The sequence below is a fragment of the Diabrotica undecimpunctata genome, chromosome 4 (genome assembly GCF_040954645.1).
Source record: "Diabrotica undecimpunctata isolate CICGRU chromosome 4, icDiaUnde3, whole genome shotgun sequence".
NCBI classification, from domain to species: Eukaryota; Metazoa; Arthropoda; class Insecta; order Coleoptera; family Chrysomelidae; genus Diabrotica; species Diabrotica undecimpunctata.
Window position 1 is genome coordinate 113,936,567 of NC_092806.1, and position 26,139 is coordinate 113,962,705.

A 26,139-nucleotide genomic window follows, 5' to 3' on the forward strand; every position below is an offset into this window, starting at 1 on the left:
CATTAACAGAATGTAGTAGGTACTATTTTATTGGGAATAAGCCACAATTGAAGGTTAAAATGAGTTTATTTTAACGGAGTTAAATTTAAAATTAAATTTAATTTTTATGGAGGACCAAAAGTTCATAAAACGAATATACCACTTAGACCCATTTGTAGTACCATGAATTCTCCTTGTAGTGAACTATCAAAATTTTTATTAAATATCATACAACCATTTGCAAATAAACATGACACATTCATAAAAAATACACTGATATAAATACATTGACATAAATAGTTTATTTACGAATGTGCCATAAAATAAGATAATACTAAGATAAGACTAAATATAGTCAAGACAAAATTAGAGAGTGATGATACATTGGCAACTAGAACAAGACTAAACATATCAGCTATAATGGAGTTATTAACATTATGTACTGATAATACATATTTTCAACTAAATAATGAATTCTATAAACAAAATTTTGGACTAGCAATGGGCTCTAGTTTATCTCCATTATTAGCCGATATATTTATGGAAGATTTTGAAACAAATATTATTTCTAAACAAAATTTAAAACCCACAGTATGGTGGAGATATGTTTTCTCAATATGGCCTCATGGATCCGAGTTGTTGGACACATTCCTGAATGATATAAACGATAAAGAAGAGACAATAACATTTACCATGGAAAAGGAATATAATAACACACTACCTTTCCTGGATGTTTTAATCTCTAAGAACGATGCTGGATATGAAACTCAGGTGTATAGAAAACCAACACACACCAACAAATATTTAAATTTCAAATCAAATCACAATATCAATATTAAAAAGGGAATCATTAATTCCTTATACGATAGAACCAAAATTGCTTATTGTAACGAAAATTCGTTCTTGGAAGAAAAACATTTGTTAACATATGTTTTATTAAAAAAATGATTATCCTTTATCGTTTATAAATATAAGGAATTTTCAACAATCAACCGAATAGAACAGAACAACTTAGAACGAGATCCTACAGCATACAAATACCATACATAAAAGGATAATCAGAAAAACTTAAAAGGATAGGAAATAAATTTAACATTTCAACAGCATTCAAAACAACAAACACATTTAGATCTATTTTATCTAAAACCAAACCTAACAATGAACAAGAAAGGTCAAAGATTTGTGTTTATAAAATACCTTGTGAATGCGATCAGTTTTATTTAGGTGAAACATTAAGGCCATTAAATGTTAGAATAAGTGAACATCAATCTTATATAAAAAATCTCAAATATGTAAACACGCATGGGATAATAATAATAAGGGTTCAATTTAATGATTCAAGTATAGTCCTGGAGAGAGTCATTAAAGAAGCGATGGAGGGAAGCAAGATTGGTCGCCAAGATATCAACACGATGCCATATTGGTGGAATGCGGACATCGAGGTACTAAGAAATGTATGTATAGCAATGAGAAGGTTAACAAGAGCAAGAGGTAGAGCAGTAATCAACCCTGAGATCATCGAGGAGATCGAGGAAGAGTACCGCGCAAGGAAGAAGGAACTGTACAGGAAAATCCGTACAGAAAAAAGAAGGTACTGGAAAGAGTTGTGTGAACAGCTGGATGAGGACATCTGGGGTCAGGGATACAAGATCGTCATGAAGAAGTTCCATGCGTATTCACCTTACGAAATGCCTATGGACAAGAAGCCTGAGGTAACAAAAGAGCTTTTTCCGGACGGCAGATGTTATGGTATATGGAGGGATGAAGGAGCTGAGCGAGCTGTTCCCTTTACCATGGATGAACTTATAGAGGCATTGGGTTCACTGAAGACTCGTAGGTCCCCAGGACTAGATCAGATACCACCTGAGGCGGTGAAGAGTCTAGGACGGGTGGAACCTGCGTGGCTTCTGGAACACATGAATGCACTGCTGGAAGCACAAACCTTTCCTGAGCCTTGGAGGACATCGAGGTTGATACTGCTTCCCAAAGCTAGGGAAAAGTATCGTCCCATCTGTCTGCTTCCATGCATCAGTAAGCTGTATGAAAGGATGCTGCGAGTACCCATAGACGACATGATTGAGAGGTCAGGTGGTTTATCAAGGAGGCAATTTGGTTTTTGTAAAGGGAAAAGCACGATTGATGCAATCATGAGTGTACTCGAAGCATTGCACAACAAAGGAGATGAACATCGCTGGGCGGCCCTGCTATTGTTTGATGTTAAGAATGCATTCAATACGTTGCAGTGGAACGAGGTAATGAAGGCAATGGAGGAGAGAGAATGTCCTGGTTACCTGATGAATGTGGTGGCGGAGTATCTGTCCGAGAGAAGGATTATGGTGGAAAAGGGCACGATCGTGGACGTGACGGCCGGGGTACCCCAGAGATCTGTCTTACGCCCGACGCTATGGAATCTGGCATATGACGGGGTTATGCACTGTGAATACGGAGAGGGTACAACCCCCTTCGCATTCGCGGATGACCTTGATGTACTGGTAGTGGCCCGGGATGAGCCAGATCTCAAATACCGGGTTCGAAACGCAGGCGGCGTCGTAAAGAAATGGATGACGCAGCATGGACTGAAACTTGCGACAGAGAAAACCGAAGCCATCATTCTGAAGGGGGCAAGGAACAGGCAAAATATTGAATTAAAATGTGCGGGAGCATGTCTAACACCCAAGAAACAAGTAAAGTATCTAGGAGTGACATTGCACCAGAATGAAAAATGGAGGGAGCACGTGCGGGAGGTGGTCCGGAAGGCTGCGAATAGTGCGGCTGCGTTGGGAAGGGTGATGCCGAACATTGGAGGACCCAAATCCGAAAGGAGGAGGGTCTTACACGGTGTTGTACAGTCGATCGTCCTCTACGCGGCACCAGTCTGGAGCGAGGCGGTAGAGATAACGGCCTATAGGAGTCTCATGACACGAGTAGACAGAACAAGTCTGTTGCGAGTGGCATGCGCCTACAGGACTGTGTCTGCGGCAGCCTTATGGACCATCACTGGATGTGTTCCGTTGCATGTTTTGGCGGTGGAAAGAAAAGAGCTTTATGAGAGAAGAGGTCCAAACCTTACTGTGGCCGAGAGAAGACAGGAAAGGGAAAGGTCAATTGAAAGATGGCAAGAAGAATGGAACAACACGGAAGATGTGGCACAGTGGACGAAAATGCTGATCCCGAACATAAGAGATTGGGTGGACTGTGTCCACAGGCGACTGGATTATTTCCTGACGCAGGTGCTCACAGGACACGGGTGTTTTAGAGCCTACCTCTATAGGATCGGAAAGGCTGATACAGATGAATGCCTATACTGTGGATACTCGGACACTGTGACACATACGATGTTAGATTGCAGCAGATGGATAGTGGAAAGGAACATAATGGAGAGAGAGACAGGTGTGAATTTTGTTACAGTGAGAGAAATGATTGAGAGAATGATTGAAAATAAATTAGTTTGGACTAACATACACAGCTATATCCGTGCAGTGATCAAGAAAAAAGAAGAGGAAGAAAGACTGCTGGACCAACGCTAAAGGTAAGAGTGAATGATGCTGAAAGGTGAAGCTAGAAAAGTGGGTCACACTGTGTGAGTTAAAATGCGTGAGTCGGACTGTGGTGAAGGAGGAAATACCCATCTGGGCGAACTAGGAGCGATAAGTGTCTTCTACGCGCTACCTGGAACGAGACAGGGAGCCTCCTTGCTGATGCATAGAGTGTGGATGTGTTTGAATGGAGAATGAATGAATAAAGGTAGTGATTCGAAAGTGATGCCGGCCTTACAGCGGCTATTCCGCTTCCGGATCGCTGAATGTAAGAGAAGGGTCTGGTTGAGCAGGTAGGCGTTCGGCGTAGACTCGGCGACGAGAGGGCATTTTAAAGTACCTCGGGAAATATCGCCAGGAGTACGAAGAACGAATCCTGCACTAAAATTAGTCAGGCGGCGTCCTGGACTGAGATGTCTTTTGAAGATTCAAGACCCCCCCCCCCTCTATAAAGACGAAAAAAAAATTTTTTGTATTTTAAAAACGATTTTCGAAGTGGAAATTGAAACGTCAATAAACTTACTTTAACCTTCAATTGTCGCTTATTCTTAATAAAATAGTATATACTTTAAAATGTCACAAGAAAATAGCTTCAGAACAATATTAAGACTGTAGTAGGCTCTGGTTACCAATACTAAAACAAGAAGTCAGCAACAAGAATATACCAATAATAGTGGATTAATGCAAGATCAGAGACACTTCATCTACATTTATACATAAATACATAAACACATACTACGTAAACAATAATTTGATCTCATCCTGAGGGTACAACTATCAGAATTTACAACTAAAAACTAAGCCATTTGTCTACAAGATCGAGGCCAAGTAAATCACCTGTCAAATTTAGTTAAAGAAAGCGGTAGTTAATAAAGAACGACAAAAACAAATGTAAAATGTAATTTTTATTACAATTAATTGTGATTTAGTCTCATATAAATACAATATTTAACTTAAACGTGCAACAAAAAAACAGTTTCGGAAACTATTTAGTTGGGAAAGCTTTAGACGCTTATTTGATGTATTTTTGAATAACCTAATTTTTGTTTTCTTTTTAGATCAACGACAAAAGAGCAAAGGTGGTAACAGTAGTTGCTGTTCAACATCTTGCTGCATCTTGTAAACCGTAGTACGAACACCGAACAAAATTTTATCCCAGAAGAGACTAGATACAAAAAAAAGAAACGGTAACCATATGAAACTAAGTAAGAATTAGAGTGAAATTTTTAACTCCAGATGCGGTTAAGAGGACTTAGCCTAAAAAAAATTAAGTAAAGTTGTGATATACGTGTATAAAATATAAAAAAATCGATACTCAATGTGCCAGACTATAAGTGTGTGATCAAAACGAACACTGCAATAGTATATTTCGTACAGGATGGTAATTTTAAAACAAGACTGCTCAGTGTCATTATGTGGAAATGCAAAACTTAGTGTTAGGATCATACCTCTGCAATAAGAAAATGCGTCACAGATGTTGCTTTTAAATTGTTTGTGCATATTTTTAATAGATCAAAAAATAGCAACAGATTAGTTAATCCTCATTAATATCATAATCTTGAAGTTTTTTCAGAGTTTGCCTTCCCTACTTAAGTTGGTTTAACATAGTTTTCCCTCATTAATATCATTACCTTGAAGTTTATCCAGAGAATGCCTTCCCTAGTTAATTTCTCTACATGTTTTTGTTTTGGGTTAAATAAATTTAATGTGTGTCAATTCTCACTCATAGTTTTCCTGCAAGTACATATTTTAATTGGCCAACAGTAGTAGCTCCGATCACATTAGACATTTAATTATCCAATTCTGGATAATTAAAGTCTCTCTAAATTAAAATCTCTAATTATCAATAGATACATTTTTTATTTTATTTCAGATCCGGTCATTTTTGCCTTTTTTTTCAGACTTTTTTATGTGTAGCTCAGTAGCGCACCTAAAATTTGCCTCTGGGAGGGGGTTTGGTTGGTCACCGAAATTTTTTTATGATGTTACCTCCATTTTGAGTCCTTAAAATGTGTGAGTAACAGTGTCGGAATAGGGCCCTGAGGGGGGAGGGGGTTTAACCCCCAAAACCCCCCTGGGTGCGCCTATGGTGTAGCTTAAACCGACCATATATAAGATTATGGCCTGAGGGAAACATCCACTCCTGGATATGTTTTTGAAGAATTTACGGAATTTTGAAGTCTTTCTTGTTTGTAATGATATGGTCAATCTGATTTCTGATAACTTTTTGGGAACAATCGGCTGGAGATTTCCAGGTATAAATTCTTCGAGGCGGTAAAATGGAAAAAGGTGATCAAGATCCCACTGTCAATTTCTTGACAGAACTGTACTAGTCGATCTGCTTTTATCCTTCTTTATTATCAATCCAAATTGCTCTACAGTATTATCAACGACTCTTTTCCCTCCAACGACTCTTTTTTTATGCCTTAAGAGCATAAAAATATCAAAGGCTTTCTAAAAATCTAAAAATCTGTTGTTTTTTTGATATTGCTTTCATAATCTTGGAATACTGATCATTCTTTTGGCACATGGAACTTTTGTTATTATTTAAAATATATTTATTAATTAATTCTTTTACTTGTACTATATATATATATATATATATATATATATATATATATATATCAGCAATAAATAAATGTAATATCAATATAGTTTTTTTAAACTTCAATTGCTCAAAAACCCATTTTTTTGATAAATGAAAATGATATTTTTTAATACTTACAATGAATGACACTGAGTATTTTTGTCTAAAGCGATCATCCGGGTATGTTTCTGTGTAATTATAAATAGTTGTATATTGTTTTATATTTTAGGATTGTAATAATTTTATTGTTTTTTGTCATATTGTTCGTCCCCATCATCCTGTAAATGTTCCCACATTCATCTGTCACTACTAAGAAAAATTAAATGATATTATCTACGCAAAAAATAATACCTCGCACATCTGGAACCCTTAGTAAAAAGTTTACTGAAAAAATGATTTAAGTTTACAAAGCTATCATTAAAAATCTGTTTGAAAATATTATTTATATATATATATATATATATATATATATATATATATATATATATATATATATATATATATATATATATATTATAAAAAGACTCATCTACGGATTCAATATTTTTTAGTGGAACTATTTTAAATAAACAATCAAAAAGTCAAACCCATTATTTTGTTCATAATTTAAGAACTTGCCTATTTAGAGATTTAATGTCAACAAACAACTTAAAAAAAAGATACACAAAATATTTTTTAAATGTTCCTGAACTTGAAGGCCTTATCGTGTTTAAATTTTGTGCAAGAGATGGGCCAGATTGATTTAATATTTTGCGAAATTTAATTTGTTTATAATATTTTTCTTAAAATGTCCAAGGCTGTTCCAGGTAATTTAACTGAATGAATCTAAATAGTCATGGGCTTATTTTACTCGTTAAGACTAATGACCTATAAAAAAAAGTTTAAAAAAAATACATTTATGTACACAAAATAATTTAATGTAGGAAAATGCTTAAAACCGGACCACCATTTAGTTTTTCAGTCCATGTGTATGAAAAATAGCAAAAAAAATATTATAGCAGTACATACCATTTACTTTATAATGTTTTGAATCATTTATATTCAACATTCATTAATAATAAATAAAAATTATTATAAAAAATATTTATTTTTCAAAATCCAGTGTTTGGTGAGTTCAGAAAATAGTTGCTAAAAGTTGACCTCCTTAAAAATGATTAACAAAGTTGTACCAATAATTGGAAAAAAGTATTAAATAAGAGAAAACATGATCTACTTTCTAAATATTTCAACAATTTCCAATATAATACATTAAATATACAAAAATATTTAGGACAACATCTTTGGCAGTTGTTCGATCTTTCTTTCTCTATTGAATTGAAACTCCCCACTTTCTCACCCCTTTCCAAAAAAAGGCTCTGCTATACTTACTTGATGTAAAACAGAGACATAACGAACAACGAAGAAAAAAGATGGTTTCCAATATAGTACATTAAATATACAAAAATATTTAGAACAATTATTAATTTATCTACAAAAATCGCAGATGTAGGCATCTTTATTAGCCCCAGCACAATCCACACGGGCCCACAACGAACACATAATGCACAAGACTCAAAATTCTCCTTTACAATCTTCCGAATATTTTCTGTCACAAAGCATGCACAAAGCGTCATCCTCTTTAGATGGTGGCATTCCCGGAATTATGTCCAATTAAGATGTTCCAGAAGAGACACTGATTTCACCTTCGGTGTCCGATTCTTTTATATTTTCCTCAAAATTTAGACATCTTTTTACTCTTTTCTAGAAGGTGCTGCTGCTGAAAACCTTTTCTGTCGCGGTGTTTTTGAAACCTTAAGCACGTTCTTGCTGTTCAGTTTTCATGGCCACTTTAGCTTTTTTAGATTCCATCAACTTGGATTTATAAGGAGAAGATGTGATGATTGTTGAACGCTATCATAGACGATTTTGAACTATGAGGATTGTCAAATGTAGATGGTAACACAGGATTGCTTTACCTGCCGAAGATGTTGACGATTGATTTGGGTCAAACACTCCATTAAGTTATTCACTGATCCCTGTAAAGCTTTCATTATCTGCCGGTTTTTGCTTTGACGTGGATTCGTAGAAATATTAAACTCGCCTTTTCATTGCTTCTTCAATGTATTCAGCATCAGAAAACAGCTTTTTGTTCAGTGGATATATACCTGTGGCTTTAAACCCATTGATTGCAATTTCAGCTGTTTGACATTTAATGTATGCTTTCCCAAAGAGCCCCATTACGTCATAAGCTGTAAGTGGCCGTTCATCGTTTCTTAACCACTGCCTTATTTCCTCACTTTAATAAGTTTTTAGACAACCCATGAAACTTTTGTCCATAGGTTGAAATTTGTGTGAGGAGTAAGGGGGTATGGACACAATGGTAACATGGTGTGTTTTTGCCAAATCTATCACTTTAATATTTTGAGTGTGGTTATAATGGCCATCTAAGAGTAACTGCACAGGTTTCTCCTTTGTAGGATGGACACAGTCGATAAAGTGCTTAAACAATTGAGTGAAGGAGTTGATTTGAATTTAACCTGAAGGATGCACTGCAAGAATTTTTCCTGATGGAGCTTCTTTTTTCAATTGTTCACTCATATTTTTTCTCGGAAAAATTACTAAAGGAGGGACGAATGAGCCAGTGGCATTCATACAAGCAACAATCGTTATAAGGGCTCTACGTTGTCCTGAACTTGTCTTTTATTTTTAAAGACCAAATTTTATAACTTTGGGTATTTTAGACTGCACCACACTGATTCCGCTTTCGTCTACATTATAGATTCTATCAGGAGTAAATTCATTTTTAACAGACAGTTAAACTGACAGTTTTGTTTTATTCCGTTTAAGAAATTGATTGGCCCACTTTTTACCAGCTATTTCTTCTTTGAATTAATGATTAATGCCAATTCTGTGGGTCATCTGCGCGGTCATTATTTTTAAATCACTTTTAGTGAGTCCAAAAAACAATACGTTCATTGCACAAGAATATTAGACTACTCCTAATTACACTTTCCAATCGATTTCGCATGGATCGGATGACTTTTTTAATAAATTCTTGAGGCATTGCTCCCCATTCATCATTTAGCGCAGCTCTCAATTCCGTTATGCTCCTTGATGCGTGATTTCTGTCCCGGACCCTTCGTTTAATCTCATTTCAAACATGCTCTATTGGATTTATGTCCGGACTCAACGCAGGCCAATTTATTGTAGGTATACTGGTCTCAGTCGGATAGGTGGTGGTGACTTGTGTAATATGGCATTGTACATTATCGTGCATTAAAATAAAGGCATCACCAATAAATCCCACGTATGTGACGATGATGTAACGATCTGCCGTTAAACCTCCTCCGCGTCCCCCACCAGGCATGAAAACCAACTGGGTTTACCATCCATGGAAATGCCTGTCATGTAGGCAGATCCTACTGTCGTCGGAGAATAATACCTAGCTCCATTAAAAGTCGTCCCAATCCAGATGTTCGCGAGCAAATTCTAATCGTTTTGGCTTCTGTGCTGCAGTTAGCTTGGGACCCATAGCTGCTCTTTTTGGTGTCAGGTTGGCTGCCTTCAGTCTTCTTTTGACTATCCAAATGCTGATAACCACACCTCGGACCTCTCTAAGCTCTTCTTTGACGTTAGCACCAGTTAAATGTCGATTTTTCAGGGACTTCGATACAACAAATCGATCATCTCTCTCCATTGTTATTCGTTTACAGCCTCCTCCTTGTCAGTGGACATAATCGCCAGTATCTTGATACTGACGATACACTCGGGACACAGTAGATTGGCTTAAATTTAGTCGATTTGCCACGGCCCTCTGGCTTAGGCCTTCTATCAATAATGTTACTACTAGGTGCTTTGACGGATGTGGTATCCATTTGTTAAGCAGTTTCGAACTTAAGTGACTGACGTATTAGTGGGTTACTACGGAAATTGATGCGTACGATGTTAACCGAACGCGTTAAATCGGAGCGTGTCGATTTCAATGAGTCAAATTCTGACCCCCTCCTAAGTGTTGCGTTATTTATTTGTAATAGGTCATCCTATTCTCCAAAAAACAAAACTTTTTTAAAACTCAATAATGAGGTTAATGATTGTACATTAAATATTCTTAAATGTATACTTTTTAGATTGGAACAGGAGACGTACTTTCGCAAAATAATTTTGAGTCGATTATTTTGCTTAAAAAAATTCCAAATTCATTCAAATTGGAATATATCATGTTTTTCTTACTTTACAACTACTTGCAAAAATCCACAATATTTTTATACCAGAACTTTGATCTATATTTTGTATAACCAGATAAAACTGGAGATATTTTTTTAAAAAAGATTTTTTCTAAAGATTTTTGTTCGAGGCAGTGCGCAAATTTATCAGAATGCTGTTATTTTCTCTATTTCTCTAGATTTTATATATTATTATGCACTTACGATCTTTTTTCAGTAAATCGAAAACATTCTTTAGTTTTTGTTTAATGCTGGTAATTAACGATTGCCTAGAATGAAATATGTTTACTAGGAGGGTTCTAAATGTCGAAAAAATATGGATAATATAAATAAATGTGCTAGCTTTACACAAAATTGTGCTGTTCCGTAGAATAAAAGACACGTGTGTAATACTGTCTTCATTGAACAGCTTGTTAGTATTATGTGAAATTTGTTGTATTTCTTTAAACAGTTTTTAAACCTACATTTTTAGTTATTTTGTTCAGAAAGAAAACGTATCTATTGTTCTAAAGTTAATACATCAGGAACATTTTTTCTTTGCGATTCTATTTTAAAATAATAAACATGTTGTCAAGAAATATTCTTATGCTCTCTGCTGTGAGTAATAATAGGCCTAATTTACGTTTTATGAGACGAACAAACTAAATCGTAGTACAGAAAAAATATCTCAAATTAAAATATTTGTGCACTGGCTAGGTGTTTGACGTTAACGTTAAGAGCGTAGGCGCAAAATTTCGGGCCAATGTTTTTAAATGCATTCATTTTTTTCGAATCCTGAGAAAACTAACAAATATTTTTGAAAAAATTAAACGCAGAATGAAAGATTACATTATTACCGAGGGCCGAAAGTCCCTTAGAATAAACAAAAAGTTTTTTTGAATGAGATATTTGAAATTAAAAATCACACTAAATTTTCTCTTTTTTTCACCCCTGTAACTTATCAAAATAAACATTATAGAAGTTTTCAGGGACTTTCGGCCCTCAGTAATAATGTATTCTTTCATTCTGCGTTTAAATTTTTCAAAAATACTTATTAGTTTTCTCAGTATTTAAAATGTATTATATAAATGTATTTAAAAAGCATTGGCCCGAAATTTTGCACCTATGCTCTTAGGCGCACAATTGTCCGGACTGGTTCGCAACGGAGCGCTCCACGACGATCGGCAATTTTGTTTAATATGAAATATATAAATCCGCTGACTGAGCTGACGTGATTTTTTCCAAAAAATGCGCATTACGGCATTTAAATCCAGGCTGTAGTGGTGCGTTCCGTTTCCGGACGATTCGGTCAAATTTGCGCTTACCTGAGTTTAAGGGCGGATCAGGATGACCGACACCTCTATATCGCTCATGGACAACTCTAGTATTAAATAATAGAGAGTTTTTAGGCCCTCTATTTTTTTATGTACGTTAAACGTAAAACGTTATACTTGTCATGCGCATTGAGTAGGAAATAAGGGATATCGTTTTTACTTAAAATCGTTTTTGAAATGCTTTCAGAAATTACGCTAACACAAATTAACGTTAATTGACATTTGACAAACGTAACCTATAAAACGGCAGCTCGATAACCTATTTTATTTGAAGTATTTACCATATTGAAAGAATATATTGAAAATATATCAAGACCTGTTTGATCCTGTAATACCTTTTGCATCAAGACCACATTTTGTGATGGAAACATTTAAATATAAATATGGTGAATTAAATTTTCGATTTAAGAAAAGAGATATTCCTCGACTAACTCGGTCCTTACGTATTCCAAATCATATGACATTTAGCTTATATGACTTTTTTTCGTTTTTTTACGATTTAGATATATGGCATTTGACAACATTACAAACACGTAATCCCTTAATAACGTTAACCTTATCTTTACCTAAATAAGGGAATACCTTATCCGCTAATAAAGTAATCCCTTATTTTTCTGTTAATGCGCATGAGCAGAATAACGTATAACGTTTAACGTTACTGAAATAAGGGGCTTAAAAACTCTCTAATAAACTTTCCATTAGAATATTATAAATGTTGAAGATTTTACAGTAGATTGTGATTTTTTACAAACCATTTTTCCTTCGGATTTACATCACATTTTTTATTTTAGTTGTGCACAGACAAAATCAATTACTGTTGCATATTATATATACTAAAAATCAAAAAACTTTAGGTCGACAATATTTAGTTTCTGCTGAAGATTTGAATTTATATATGGCGTTAGATGGATAGTATATTAATGTACATAAATGTATATATAAAATCGGATCATTATGAATAAATTAGGAAAATTAATCACAAACTAAAAATTAAAATGAGTTGTGTGAAGCAGTATATAGGTAAAAAATGTGTTTATATTTCCCTCGTATACTAGCTATATAGAGAGAATAATGTAAACGTTTTTTATTCCTATATGCCTATTATTTGAGATTTTCCCGATTTATATTTTTTTCTAGAATCCCTTTTTTTTAATTCAATCCAAAAAATACCAGCTACTGATAGATATCGAGCATATGACTTTTCATAAGCCTCCATGTTTTCGTATAGACAGATTTGACAATGACGTATAATAAGACTTTTTATAAGCCGCCATGTTGTTCGTACAGACAGATTTGACAATGACGTATAATATATATTATAAATCATGATACTATGACTAACAAGATAGGATCTTCCCGTAGCACAAAATCGGTCGTGTTCGCGCATGCCGTCATTGTAGAGTAGAATTTGAATTCCTGTTAAAGTTAAATGGGATTTTTATGCATTCTGTGATGAAATTATTTAATTAGCAAAATAATAATATTAAATAAAGGTTTAATAACTACAATAATCGTACACAAAAGGATATCTCCAAACTATTTAATAAAGATTATTTATTGACACATACAAAAAACTGACATTACTAACGTGCAACTCTCCAATTACGTCACGACCTATGCGCAATATCTTATCTTCTTAATCATAGTATCATGTTATAAATATATATTATACGTTATATACGTCATATTATATAAAAATAGGTTTATCAATTTATAAAGAAATATTTATTAAATAAATATTTTTTATTTAATAAAGCATTACCATTGCTTATAAAGAAATAAAGGCTTTAGAAAATTTATAAAATAATATATGTATTGTCATTAAATGATTTAGAGCGTGTATCACTCTTACATATTCCATAACAACACTGCTTTGTTATTTCTTTTCGTATAGGTATAATAATAATCGATTAAAAAAATTGACTTTCTGATTGTAGCACTTTATTTTTTTCAATAACTAGACTTTATTTGGTATCATTTATTTATTATATATATTTTTTATACTACTAACCTGTTTGTTTACAAAATGTCTGTTCGAAAAAAATGGCTGACATTATTTTTTGATGAAAAGTCCTATTGATTCCTTAGTGCTTTCAAGACTGCACTCACAGCAGGCATAATACATTACATACACGTCAGTTATGGTCTTTTAATATTTTATTTCTTCTATTGTTTATTAAAACATAATAGGCAATCAAAACTATTTGTGAAAGTCCTGGAGAGGTCAAATTGTCTTGTGTTGTTTATTTCTTATTTTTTCTGAAATGAGTACCTAACCTAAATACAAAAGGGAAAAATAAATCCTGATATCATTGAATCTTTGGAATTAACGTTATGATTATAGCGTAAATATACTTTATATAGTTTGAACTTTTCTTATAATTTTGTTCATTCAACTCCCAACACCAACGACGTTTTGTGATATTTTATTTTGCGTCGGTATAGTGGAGTTTCACAGAAATATGTGTATTTCATGATCTCAAACAAGCTTTTGTAACACTGATAGATCCTTTATAGCAAACTAATTATGTGCATCTATTTTTGGTGGTATACTGGAACATTCAAATGTAATTTGCAGGTGCACCTGAATAAACACTTAAGTTATAGCCGTTTTAATTCCGATCTAGGCTTTATATTAAGAATAATCAGCGGGTTAGTACTAGGAGTAGTTTGTTTTGGACTAATATTGTTCATTTCACCAACTGGAATAGTTCGATAGTTTGTATTTTCTATATTCTATGGAACAGTATAGACATATTTTCAAAATAGAATGCTTTTATCCAAGAAAAACTTATTGAAAAGATTCTTAACTTCACGAAAAGTTGACAGGTGTTTTAATCCGTTTTTTTTAATTCGATAACCAATCTGGTCTGAAAATAAATCTTTGTATGTAATCAAAGGCATATGTGAGTAATTATCTATGAAGTATTAATAATTTAGATATATACACAGAGCTGTTTGTAGTCTTATTATATAAAAGTATTAAAAAGAGCAAATATCACACAAATCTTGTATTTAGTAGGTCACAAACATCAATATTTAGTTTTTTTATAATTGGTACCTAAGGATTGTTGTGAAACTTCTTATTTTTATCAAAGGAATTATTTGCAGCATATATATTTATTATTTTCCTTTATGCTCAATATTCTTAGATGTCTCTTGTTAGTTCTTTGATTAATTATGAAATCGCAAAAGAGATAATATCATATTTGATTTTTGATTACATACACTTATTGACACTCCCTGAAAACATTTCCATGATCCTTGTATAAGATGTTGATTTTTTAGTTATTTAGAATCTTTTATTTTTATATTTTAGTTCAATTGTATAAAGACAGTCTTTGTAGAATATATAGCAAACCAAGGTACTCCCATTACTTCCTTGGAAATGCGGTTCTTTTTACTATCCAAAAGGAACCTTGGCGTGTTAACGTTTTTTAATTTAAATAGCGAATATAATTTTAATTTCTATTATTTTTTTTTTGTTTTACTCTGTGCCGTCAATTAATGTTATTTTCTGTTCTATTTTGTAATCTACAGACCTAGAAGATAGCCGATGGTGTACTCCCAAAGTAGGTTGTCATAGACAAAACAAACAAAAAAATGGTTTGAAAAGTATTGGCTTTTTAGAAAGGAAAAGGCTGGTTGTTGCCATTTAAACAATGACAATTTAAAATCAGAATATATAGTATTAGATAGGTGCCATATATCACTTCGTGTCTTATATGACAGCTATCAGTTTTTGATGTGATAGAACTTCCGTATTAATCTAATAGAAACCATAGACTGATTATATTAACATAGACTGAGCATGCAAGCAACGAGCACTGACGAGAACATCTTTGGCGGTTGTTCGATCTTTCTTTCTCTATTGCATTGAAACTCCCCACTTTCTCCCCCCTTACCAAATAAAAGGCTCTGCTATACTTACTTGATGTAAAACAGAGACATAACGAACAGCGAAGAAAAAAGATGTTTTCGTCACTTTCCTGTATAGATTGCTCAGTCTATGTTAATATATTACGCTTATGATACAAACAAGCAATATATAGGATCAAGTAAGGATGTTACTAGTATCGTACAGAGAAGAAAAAGCTATTATAGGATCAGAAAAAAACATGAACTGGCGCTTGTTTAAATTTTGTTCTGTATCAAAATGTTATACTCCATTTTATTTTTTTTTGTATTCCGTTTTACCATTAGTTAGCACGCCATTTGAGAAATCTTCCAAGGAAATCGTTATAGATTTACGACATTGATCAAATCAAATAAGTGTTTAATGAAGAATGTTTCAAGAAATACAAATTAATGTATTACTTAAGTAGATATATTTGAGTTACCTCAAAGAATTTCAAAGTTTATCGAAATGTATTTAAAAATATATCATATATGTCATTTTATTTGTTGGGTTAACTCACCGTCCGAAAGACTTTGATTATATAACGATTCTTTGCATTTCAAATAAAATTTACAAACATTTCATTTAGATTTACCAAGAGAATTTTTTTAGTGTAGGGAAAAGACGGGTTATACATTTTAATACTTCAAATAATTGAAGGACAAGTGATATTGGTAAACTATCACAAACAATATACATGGATAGACAAATAAAGGTCTACTCCCTAAAGTTTAAGTCCATAAATTATAGTCGGATTGGCCACACACTTCGTAAAAATAGCTCATGTATTTGCAAATACTGCCTTAGAGTGGTATCCCCAAGGAAAAGAAAAATAAGACACCCAGTACTAAGATATGAGAGGTCAAGGAAAGTCTTGGAACGAAGTGAAGGCCTTAGCTCAAAATATGACTCGATGGTGCTTTCCACCATCTGTGGTTTGCTCTGCTTAGGAGTTCAAGTATCTTATACATACTTATATATTTACATATATATATATATATATATATATATATATATATATATATATATATATATATATATATATATATATATATATGTGTGATGTAAGTACATAATGAAATAGGCCAGATGGTAGATGAGGAAAGTTGTCAGTGGAATGTTATCGCGAGATATATTCCTTTCCGGGCTAAATCTAGCGTATAGTTTGCAAACTCTGTGTGCCATTAGTGTGAGGAAAGAAAGGGATGTGTGAGAGTATTCGTGTAATTAGAGCTCCAGATAAAAGCAAACTGGAAGGTGAAATGAAAGATTTTTATAATGGTCTCCAATATCCCATATGCATATCCAATGTCCCATATACAGAATACAGAAATGTGAAAAAAAAAAGTAATTCTTGAAGATGCAAACCAAGAGTAGGAAATAACAGCATAGTGTTATATTGACACAATAAATCGTAACGATAACACCTTTATAATATTTTGAGAATAAAGAGCACGCTCCTCTCTATGATCCAGCCCCACAAGGTCAATAGTCAATGATAGACTACACAATAACAAATACAGAAATAATACCAAAATAAATTCTCTACGTAATAGTTACGACGCCAAATATAGGGTCAGATAACAAACACTGCGAAAATGTTTAGTAAACAAGAAGAACCCATCCAAATACACTGAAAAACTAAACGTAGAGTCTCCAGAATATAAAATTATTGTGTTAGAAGAAAAATTATGAGACAAACCCAGTAATAAAGGAAGAACATGCAAGTGAGATGTGGATAAAAATACAATATAACAGAAAGGATACTTAGAACGTCACAAATAAGAGCCTTGAAATCAATTACTACAAAAATATTAAGAGAAAATGGCTAACTACAAACAGCAATGAAGTTTATAAAGAATATAGAGTAATAGATAGAGAAGTGAAAAAAAAAACAAATAACACAACAAAAGAATGAAGAATGAGAAAGAACCTGCTTAAATATTGAAACATACATAGGAGGTACAAGAACTTCGGAGTCATGGAAAGTACTGAGAGGATTAAAAAAAAAACTCAAAAGAAAAAATTAAATTGGGAAATATACAGGACAAAGAATGGAAGGACTATTACAAGGAACTGTTAACAGAACAAAGACCACAATTCATGGGAAAAGGAAACAGGCGAAGACAAAGCAGATCCCCCACAACAAGAAATAGAAAAAACAGATAGGGAAATGAGAACGGCCAGAAAAGCAATCAAAAATAAGAAAGCGCCGGGACCTGGAGGCATCTCACCTGAGCTTATAAAGTACGACTCAAAAAAATTACACCGGATGATAAAATGAATATTTCAGAAAGCCATAAATGGAAATCAGCTCCCAAAGGAATGGACGGAGTCATATATGACATCTATATTTAAGAAAGGACATAGAAAACGATACGAAAACTACAGAGGAATAAGCGTAATATAGACCACATATACACACGGGAACAACTGTTAGAAAATAAAAAAGCAAAAAATAGAGGTGTACATTTGGCATTTGTGGACCTGAGAAAGGCCTATGACTCTGTAACGAGGTCAAAACTATGGGAGGCAATGTACAAATTAGAAATACAGACGGAACTCATAGAAGCTACAAAAGCTCTGTATAAAGAAAATAAAGTGTCTATTAAAATGGGAATAAGAATCATAGGAGACTTCACCACAACACAAGGGCTCCTGCAGGGTTGTTCCACATCTCCAATATTCAAAATATACTTAGAGGAAGCCTTGACTACATGGAAAAGAAAATGCGAAGGCATGATAGTACCTGTATATACGTTAAGCTTTGCAGACGATCAAGTAGTGATTGCACAAGACCAAGAAGACCTCAGTTACATGATGATGAAACTACAAGAAGAATATACCAAGGCTGGCTTAGATATTAACTTCGCGAAAACAGAGTACCCATCTACAAGTGAAGAAGACATAGAAGATCTACAGATTGATGACAACGTAACAAACAAAGGAAATGATAAATTCAAATACTTGGGGTTTATAATCACGAAAAAGGCAACAACAGAGGAAGAAATTATGCAAAGATTAGGACACAGAAAAATAGCAATTTGACAACTTAACTCAGTATGGTGGGATAGACACCTAAACATGAAGACAAAAACACATATTTATAAAACATTAGTGCGAAGTATTATGACACATGTGGCTGAAAATTGGATTATAAACAAGAAAAACAGCTGTTAGATAGTAGCAACAGAAATGGAAAGACTGCGAAGATGCTGCAGAGTAACAAGAATGGAAAGGAGAAGTAATGACGAAATAAAGTAAAGAACATCAATAGAAACAGACATACTAACATATATAGATCAAAAAGGACTAAAGTAGTATGAACATGTAAGAAAAACTAGCGACAGCAGATGGATAAAGAGAATAACCGAATAGGAACCTGCTCCTCTTCTCCATAGGAAGGAGGAAAAGAGGACGACCCCGAAGATCCTGGAGGAACGAAGTAGACGACGCCATGAGTAAGAGAGGCCTAAACGATGGAGAATGGGACAACAGAGAGAGATGGAAATGGTTGAGCGAGGGAAGGCAGTGAATACTATAGAATGCCCTATATTAAATAACGAAACTAGAGATCTTTGTAAAATATAGGATATTATATCATGGGGAATACAGAGAAGACGGGAGGGTAACCAGCTTGTTACACGAATGGGGAATGGGGGAATAGTCTGAATAGGAAGAGATTTATGACCAACAGGCACCAGATCATCAGAATATCCTTAAATGGCTTACAGTCAACAGCGGAATGATGAAAGTAAAAAGATGAGTGTATGTTTCAATGAAACTTAAAGTACATTCTAAAGGTCTGTCGATTCGTACCAAGATGGCAGACCATAGGTTAGATCGTTAGGCGTTTGGCGTTCAACGCCGAAATGATAATCACCAAATAAGAAGAGTTGCTAAGTTCCTTAAAGAAGTAGAAAAGGAAGGCCAACGAAAACCTGATGGAAAATGATTAGACAAGGAGGGAATTACTATTAGTGTGACCCAAAATATAAATTTATGTAGAAATGTGTTTAGAGAAGCCGGCCACTTAAAGAAAGAAAGGCAAAAAGCAATATGATATTTGGAGAGCAGAAATAAATTTATTTATAAGCTTTCCTAAGTTCTCTCGAAAAAAAGGCAGTAATGCAACTTGAAATAATGGAGGACGTTCAGAAAATTTTATGTACGATCGGAAAGTTATTGCTATATACTTTGTTTACCGTACGAGCTGGGCAAACTTCCATTATTCCATAAAAACCTACCTAACTTGCTTTCCCTCGTCATAATTAAAGTCTAATGTTTAATTCAGGTCAACTTTATTTTATTTAGAAGCTGTGTCTTTGTGCTCTTACTTTGACTATTTTGATAGTTTTCAGTAGGTAATGACCATCCAGCTGAAAGAGGAAAAGCAGTAATAAATGTCAAGAGAGGAAGAAAATTTTAAACAAAACAAGTCTTCGTTTCTCAAGATATATGCACTATATATACTCCATTCACTGAACTCAGTCCAACTGTCTAGTAAATTTACTAATTAACTATGTGCTTCACTCTTAGTGTAAGCACCTTGATGTTCCAATAAAAAATTCTTGAATTGTATATACATGTACATTTTCATCCATATAAACTTAAATTTTAAAAAAATATCTTCGTCTAACGAGATTCACACTTTTCTTGTAGTACCCCTTTTTGTTAGGGCTCTTTACTTTTTGAAAAGCTTCTCTGGCCTGTATTTTTTCTTGAATGGAAATATTTTGCATATCAGTTGGCATTATAAAGATTTCATTTTTCTCGTTATCAATTGAGTGAGGTTATGGTGATGCTATTTGTTTTATTATCACTCGCTAATGTCTGCACGATAAATGCAAATCTTAATTTTGCCATTTGTACTTAAAATAAGCAAAAATGTTGTTTTATAATAATATTTGTTTCTTCAATCAGCGAAGTTTTATTAATAAAACTAAATTGCGTTTCTCTGCTAAAAGAACAACTTTATTATTGGTTGTACAATATTAAATTGTTTAATTACATTACCTGCATAAAGAAAACATTTGAAGCTTTTAGCTAATATAAAAATGACGTATTTTATGGCAGTAATAAAAATTATTAATGGCAAGATAAGAGTCACTGTCAAAAGCTAAATAAGGCTTAGTATTTAGACAGTGGAGTAAGAAACTATTAAAACCTAAAATATATAAATTGAAGAAAGAGTGTTTTGTCTTTCTTTACATATATATGCAATATCATACAGCCTTCGCCGTTTAATAATATGTATATTATTTTAATGTAGTCTATGTCCTAATAATTATACACTGTATTTAAAGAAAAATCATCTTTCACATAAGGAAAAGTATATAGATGATATAACTGAACTAATCAAACTATAATTTGGCAGTGTTTTAACCCAACAATGTACCATTCAGACTTTCATGTACTCATCAATCCATCCATCGATCGATCTTATTTATTTCATCACTAGTGTGAGTATTCCTTCCAAAATTAAAATATCTAAAAGAATCCAGTGATGTTAAAATGTTTCAAATGGAAAATATTTTATACGAATCGTTATATATCCATATTGAAAATTTTATAATCACCCCACTATTGTTTTTACAAAACAGGGTGACTGAAAAATATACTACACATATACAGTATATTAGATGTTTATATCTATCCTAAATGTTTTTTCATGTAAATAAGTACAAATTAATGTTTGGACCATTAAAATTGGTTTGGAGTTTTGTTAATTATTACAGAAAAATTATTTATTTTCCCCAGGTTCTAGGACCCTGCTACATCAGTTGGATTCCAGTTTTTGTAATAATATTACAGTTTGCCAATAATTACTAAATAAGGTTACACTTCAATAAATTTTTAGATTAATTCTGAAAAAAAAATTCCAGAATAATTTTTATAGAAGTTTTTGGGTAGAAGTAAGCTATGGGAGAAAATATACAGTACTGTTTATCTAATATACCTAACATACCTAGCTAATTTGCATTAGCTATAAAGCCAATTAAAGAGTAGGAAAGCAACCGGCACAGTTGAAATTCGCAGGAAAATAATCAAACTACTCGACGACAAAGGTTAACATTATCTTCAAAACCTCTTCAATAAAATATACGAAACAGGGCATATGTAGCCGTCATCGCATTATCAGTCTCATGAGCCATGTACTGAAAATTTTCTTAAGAATACTGCACTCGAGAATTTAAAACAAAGCAGAAGTACAACTAAGTAAAATACAATGTGGTTTCAGAAACAACCTTAGAACCAAAGAAGCATTATTTAGTTTGAGTAATGGTTCAAAGATATAGGTATATAGAATAACCAGTATATATCTGTTTTATCGACTTCGAGAAGGCATTTAACCGAATCACACACTATAAACTGATAGGTGTCTTGCAACAGGTGGCAATTGATGACCAATTCCTTCGTATTATCAACCAACCACGCCAATCATTTGTATTGGCGTGAACATGCAAACATACGAATTGGTCAGAACTCGACGAAAGCAGTGAAAATACGTGGAGTGAGGACAGGGTGTATTTTGTCGCTTTTACTTTTTAATATATACTGTGAATTTATTTTCAAAGAAGCCTTAGATGAAGATGCAGGCATTAAAATCAACGGAATTAATGTCATTAATCTCAGATATGCAGAACAGTACTGATTGCTTCCAATGAAACAGAGTTGCAACGACTTATAAACAGGGTGACCGAATCATGTGTTGAATATGGGCTAAAACTTAATACTTTTAAGACAAAATAGTTTTCAGCAAAACGAAGTTATAACCAATGAACATCAGAGCCTATGGAATAAAGTTAGAAAGAGTCTACAGTGCCACTTATTTGGGGGGGGGGATAACTGGGAAATAAACAAGTAAATAAGAATACGCATTAAAAAAGCCAGAGCCGCCTTGTATAAACTAAAGAAAATTCTCATTAATAGAGACATTACATAAAATAAAAATCTTAAATCGGATTTATTATCTTAAATATTAAATTACTTAAATCTTAAAGCGTCTTAAAATCAAATTATTACGCTGCTACATATTGTCCAGATTACTGTATGTCATGGACCCTTGTAGGGATAGCAATGAAAAAATTGGAGGCCTGGCGGACACATTCTCCGGATTATCAGACAACCGATGGACAAAATCGGTTGATGATGATCAGTGCGAATTCGGACCCAATAAATGAACGACCCAAATCTTTACAGTAAGGCAGATTCTTGAAAAAACTTTTGAGTTCGTTCTGGACATCCACCACATATTCGTGGGTTTTTGGATTTAAATGCAACTGCAATTTAGAAATTCTTTAATAAATATATTACTCGATGCTATCCAGGTGTTTCTTAATCAGGGAGTCTCTTGAGAAAATACTTGGGTGGTAGTTTTGGCAAATTTCTGTTGCTGTCGTCACAAGTAATAAATTCAAATTTAAACAGAAATTATTTTATTAAAGTCTAGGACAACCGGTTTCGACCACTAAAATTTTTTCCTGTAAATTGTAGTGGCCGAAACCGGTCGTAATAGGCTTAATAAAATAGATTGTGAGTAAGTCCAAAATTTATTTCTACAACCCTGTTTGAAATGGACTCAAATGTGCAACCCATTAATTATTTAAATTTAAATTCATCTTATTCGAATATTTATATTGAGATAATAAAAACAAGTTAAGACAAATAATTTATCTTCACATACCTAAGCAGGAAGTAATACAAATAACATGAGTAACACTAATAAAAGTTTGTTTCAGGACAACCTTTGTTTCTGCAACTTTGTTTATTTTAATACTCTTTATGGTTTTAAGAACAAATTATCCTCAAGACGTTCTACAGAACCATTAACAAAATCTTAATAATTATTAATAATATTGGAATCTTATAAATTCTGGAATCGAATCTAATCGTAGCCCTTAATAATTTGTATATACCGATTTATTTCTTACCTGTCATATCATGTTGTAAGAGACATTAAAAGCTTTAGATTGCATTGTTCAACTAAGTATCGAAATAATTTTCATATCCGCAGAGTAATTGTACATAAAATAACGTAGATAATCACTATTAAGGTACACATTAATCGTAAGCGTATTTGCCGATGAAATTATTTTGAATATGTAAATACTGGATGTTCCAGGTTTGCTGAAGATAAAATCTGGAAAATACAACAGTGACCATAACGTTGTTGCCAAGCTTAGCACCTTCTTATGTTCTACTTTTAGGAACTCGATGTTTGTGGCAGCTTTATTACTACTGTAATATAATATTCTCTTGTATATTTCGATATTGTGATCAAATGAATGTTTATAATGGAACAGCACATTTTTATCATTTGGCATTTTTTGGGAACATTTGGTATTACGGAAATAAACTAGTTGAAGATGCACTTTAAACATGATTTCGTCTGTTGTTTGTAATGATAATACTCGCTTTTATTCATAATTTCATTTCATTCGCTGTGTAATATTGTATAATGAACGATAACTATTAACTAGAGACATTTATTACATAGACATTTTAAAGGGATATCCTCTTCTTCTAATCTGTATATATTGTAAGATGTGTAGTGATTATGAATGTTGAGGTTCTTCCAGGGATTGTATTGCTCTTTTACGCCGCTTCCATAATTATGTCCCTCTTTTGGGTTGCATGTACTGCATTGCTTATGTTTGTGTTTAATAATTTTTCAACTGTATCAGTCCATCAGGTGGGTGATTGCCCTTAATTTCTTCGTTACGGTATTCTTGAATAACGTGTTATATATCCGAAGAATGTGAATATCCTTGAAGATACGGATCTAGAGAGACGTTGCAGATTATTTATTTCTTTGGTATATATATTTGTTCTTCTCCCTGTTCAAGATATTGGAAGCATTCTTCTTCAACACTACATCTCAAATGTATCGATTCTGTTACTATCTGCTATTCAAATGGTCCATATTTCGGAAGCATATTGGAAAAACAAATGTTCGTACTGATTTAATATGATTAATATGATAATTGATATGATAATAAAAGATCACATATTATTGTGTATACTGTATCCTCTTGTTACCTTTTTATTTCATTAGAACTTTATGTCAATTATAAAATATGATTTTCCTTTCCTTGAACGTAGGTCTCCCGTAGCAGTTTCCATATTTCCTGGTTTGAAACAGATTGCAGTCAGTTTTTGCTGATACGTTTTATATCTTCAGTCCATCTTCTTTGTCTTTGCTCAGGAAAGCAGCCTGTCTTTATTTCCACTCGATAACACGTTTTGTCAATTAGTTCTCCAACAATCTGCAAACGTGCCTAGTCCATTTTCACTTCACAGTAATAATTTTTTCGTATGGCATCGGTGAATTGTGCGATATAACTTTTATTCTCTATAAAATGATATGTGTTCGTTGGAGAATTAAATAACGTAACTCTGAATGAAATGCACAAATTTATTTAGATGTTAACAGTTTAGGGTATAAAACTATACTAAAATTAAGAATTACAAACTATATCCTAAAAACCTCTCATAGTTCTTGATAATATCGTAAACACTTCGAGATACTCAGATAGTTTGGCATTGTTTCTTCATTAGGGATTTGATTTCCCAGTTGGTTTGTTTGCCATATATCTATCATATCGTTTGTTGTCTCAAGCGTCTCCAACAGTTATTCATCTAGCAGTTACTCTTCAATCAAAAAATAAGTAGCGATGGTATGTACGGGTTGTTTATTTAGTTTATGATTTTCTAATATTTAACGGAGACAAATACGTATAGAAATTCTGGTCTATTGGTTTTAATTTATCTAAACTTACACTTATCACTAAAATAGAAACAGCATTGTTCATTTAAAATGTCTATAAAGGTCCAGTAAATTCTGACAAAGATGATAGAATTGTCAATAAAAGTCTAAAAATATCTGACTGTTTAAATTTCAAGATTTTTGTTAAAAAAAGAATTTTGGATACGAGTTTGATTTCTAGTAGTTATGGATAACCAAAAACTAGTCCTTGAATATTACTCAGAACTCATGGTGTTAAGACTTCAATGGATTTATTTACTTTTAATTTTACTATGTAAATGAAGGCTATATTTAAACTATATTTTTCCTATGTATTGTTTATTTTTTTGTTCAGATTAAATAGATTAAAGATTATTTTAAAAAGCAAGTGTTTTATTTGGACCGTTTCTACGATCACATAAATATTCTCAGGTTTTTTTCTCGTGAAATAACAATACCAACCAAAATTGTAATATCATTATGAAAACAGGCCTGCGATACGTGAAATACGATAATCTCCTGAAACAATGACTCACAAACGTTTAAAATCATATACGAGTTTAAACGTGTGTTACACTGCCAAATACCAATATTTCATTCTGTCACGTTCTGTCCAACATCATTTAAGACACTAATTATCGAGGAAACCTGTAAAATAGAGATAGATGATACTCTTTTGGATAGCTTTAAACGTAAAACTCAGGAAGGATCCAACAGGCAAATTACTCATGAAACATACAATTCTTTAGACTTATTCCATAAATCTTGAATAGAACAACAGGGAAATAAATTTATTTCAGTTTGACTCACAGCTATTCCGGATGTAAAAATTGTATATATGGATTTTGTGTTACTACCTTAGCAACTTAAAATTCA

The 26,139-nt window shown here is 33.0% G+C and overlaps 1 protein-coding gene across 1 annotated transcript in view; it reads left to right on the plus strand.

The window, feature by feature from the left end:
* UBL3 (ubiquitin like 3) overlaps positions 1-18,066 on the plus strand; it is a 437,881-nt gene extending 419,815 nt beyond the window's left edge. The window contains exon 4 of the mRNA XM_072530027.1: positions 4,574-18,066. Coding sequence (XP_072386128.1) covers positions 4,574-4,638 — 65 coding nt within the window. The 3' untranslated portion in view covers positions 4,639-18,066. The remainder of the gene's footprint in view (positions 1-4,573) is intronic.
* The last annotated feature ends 8,073 nt before the right edge of the window (positions 18,067-26,139 follow it).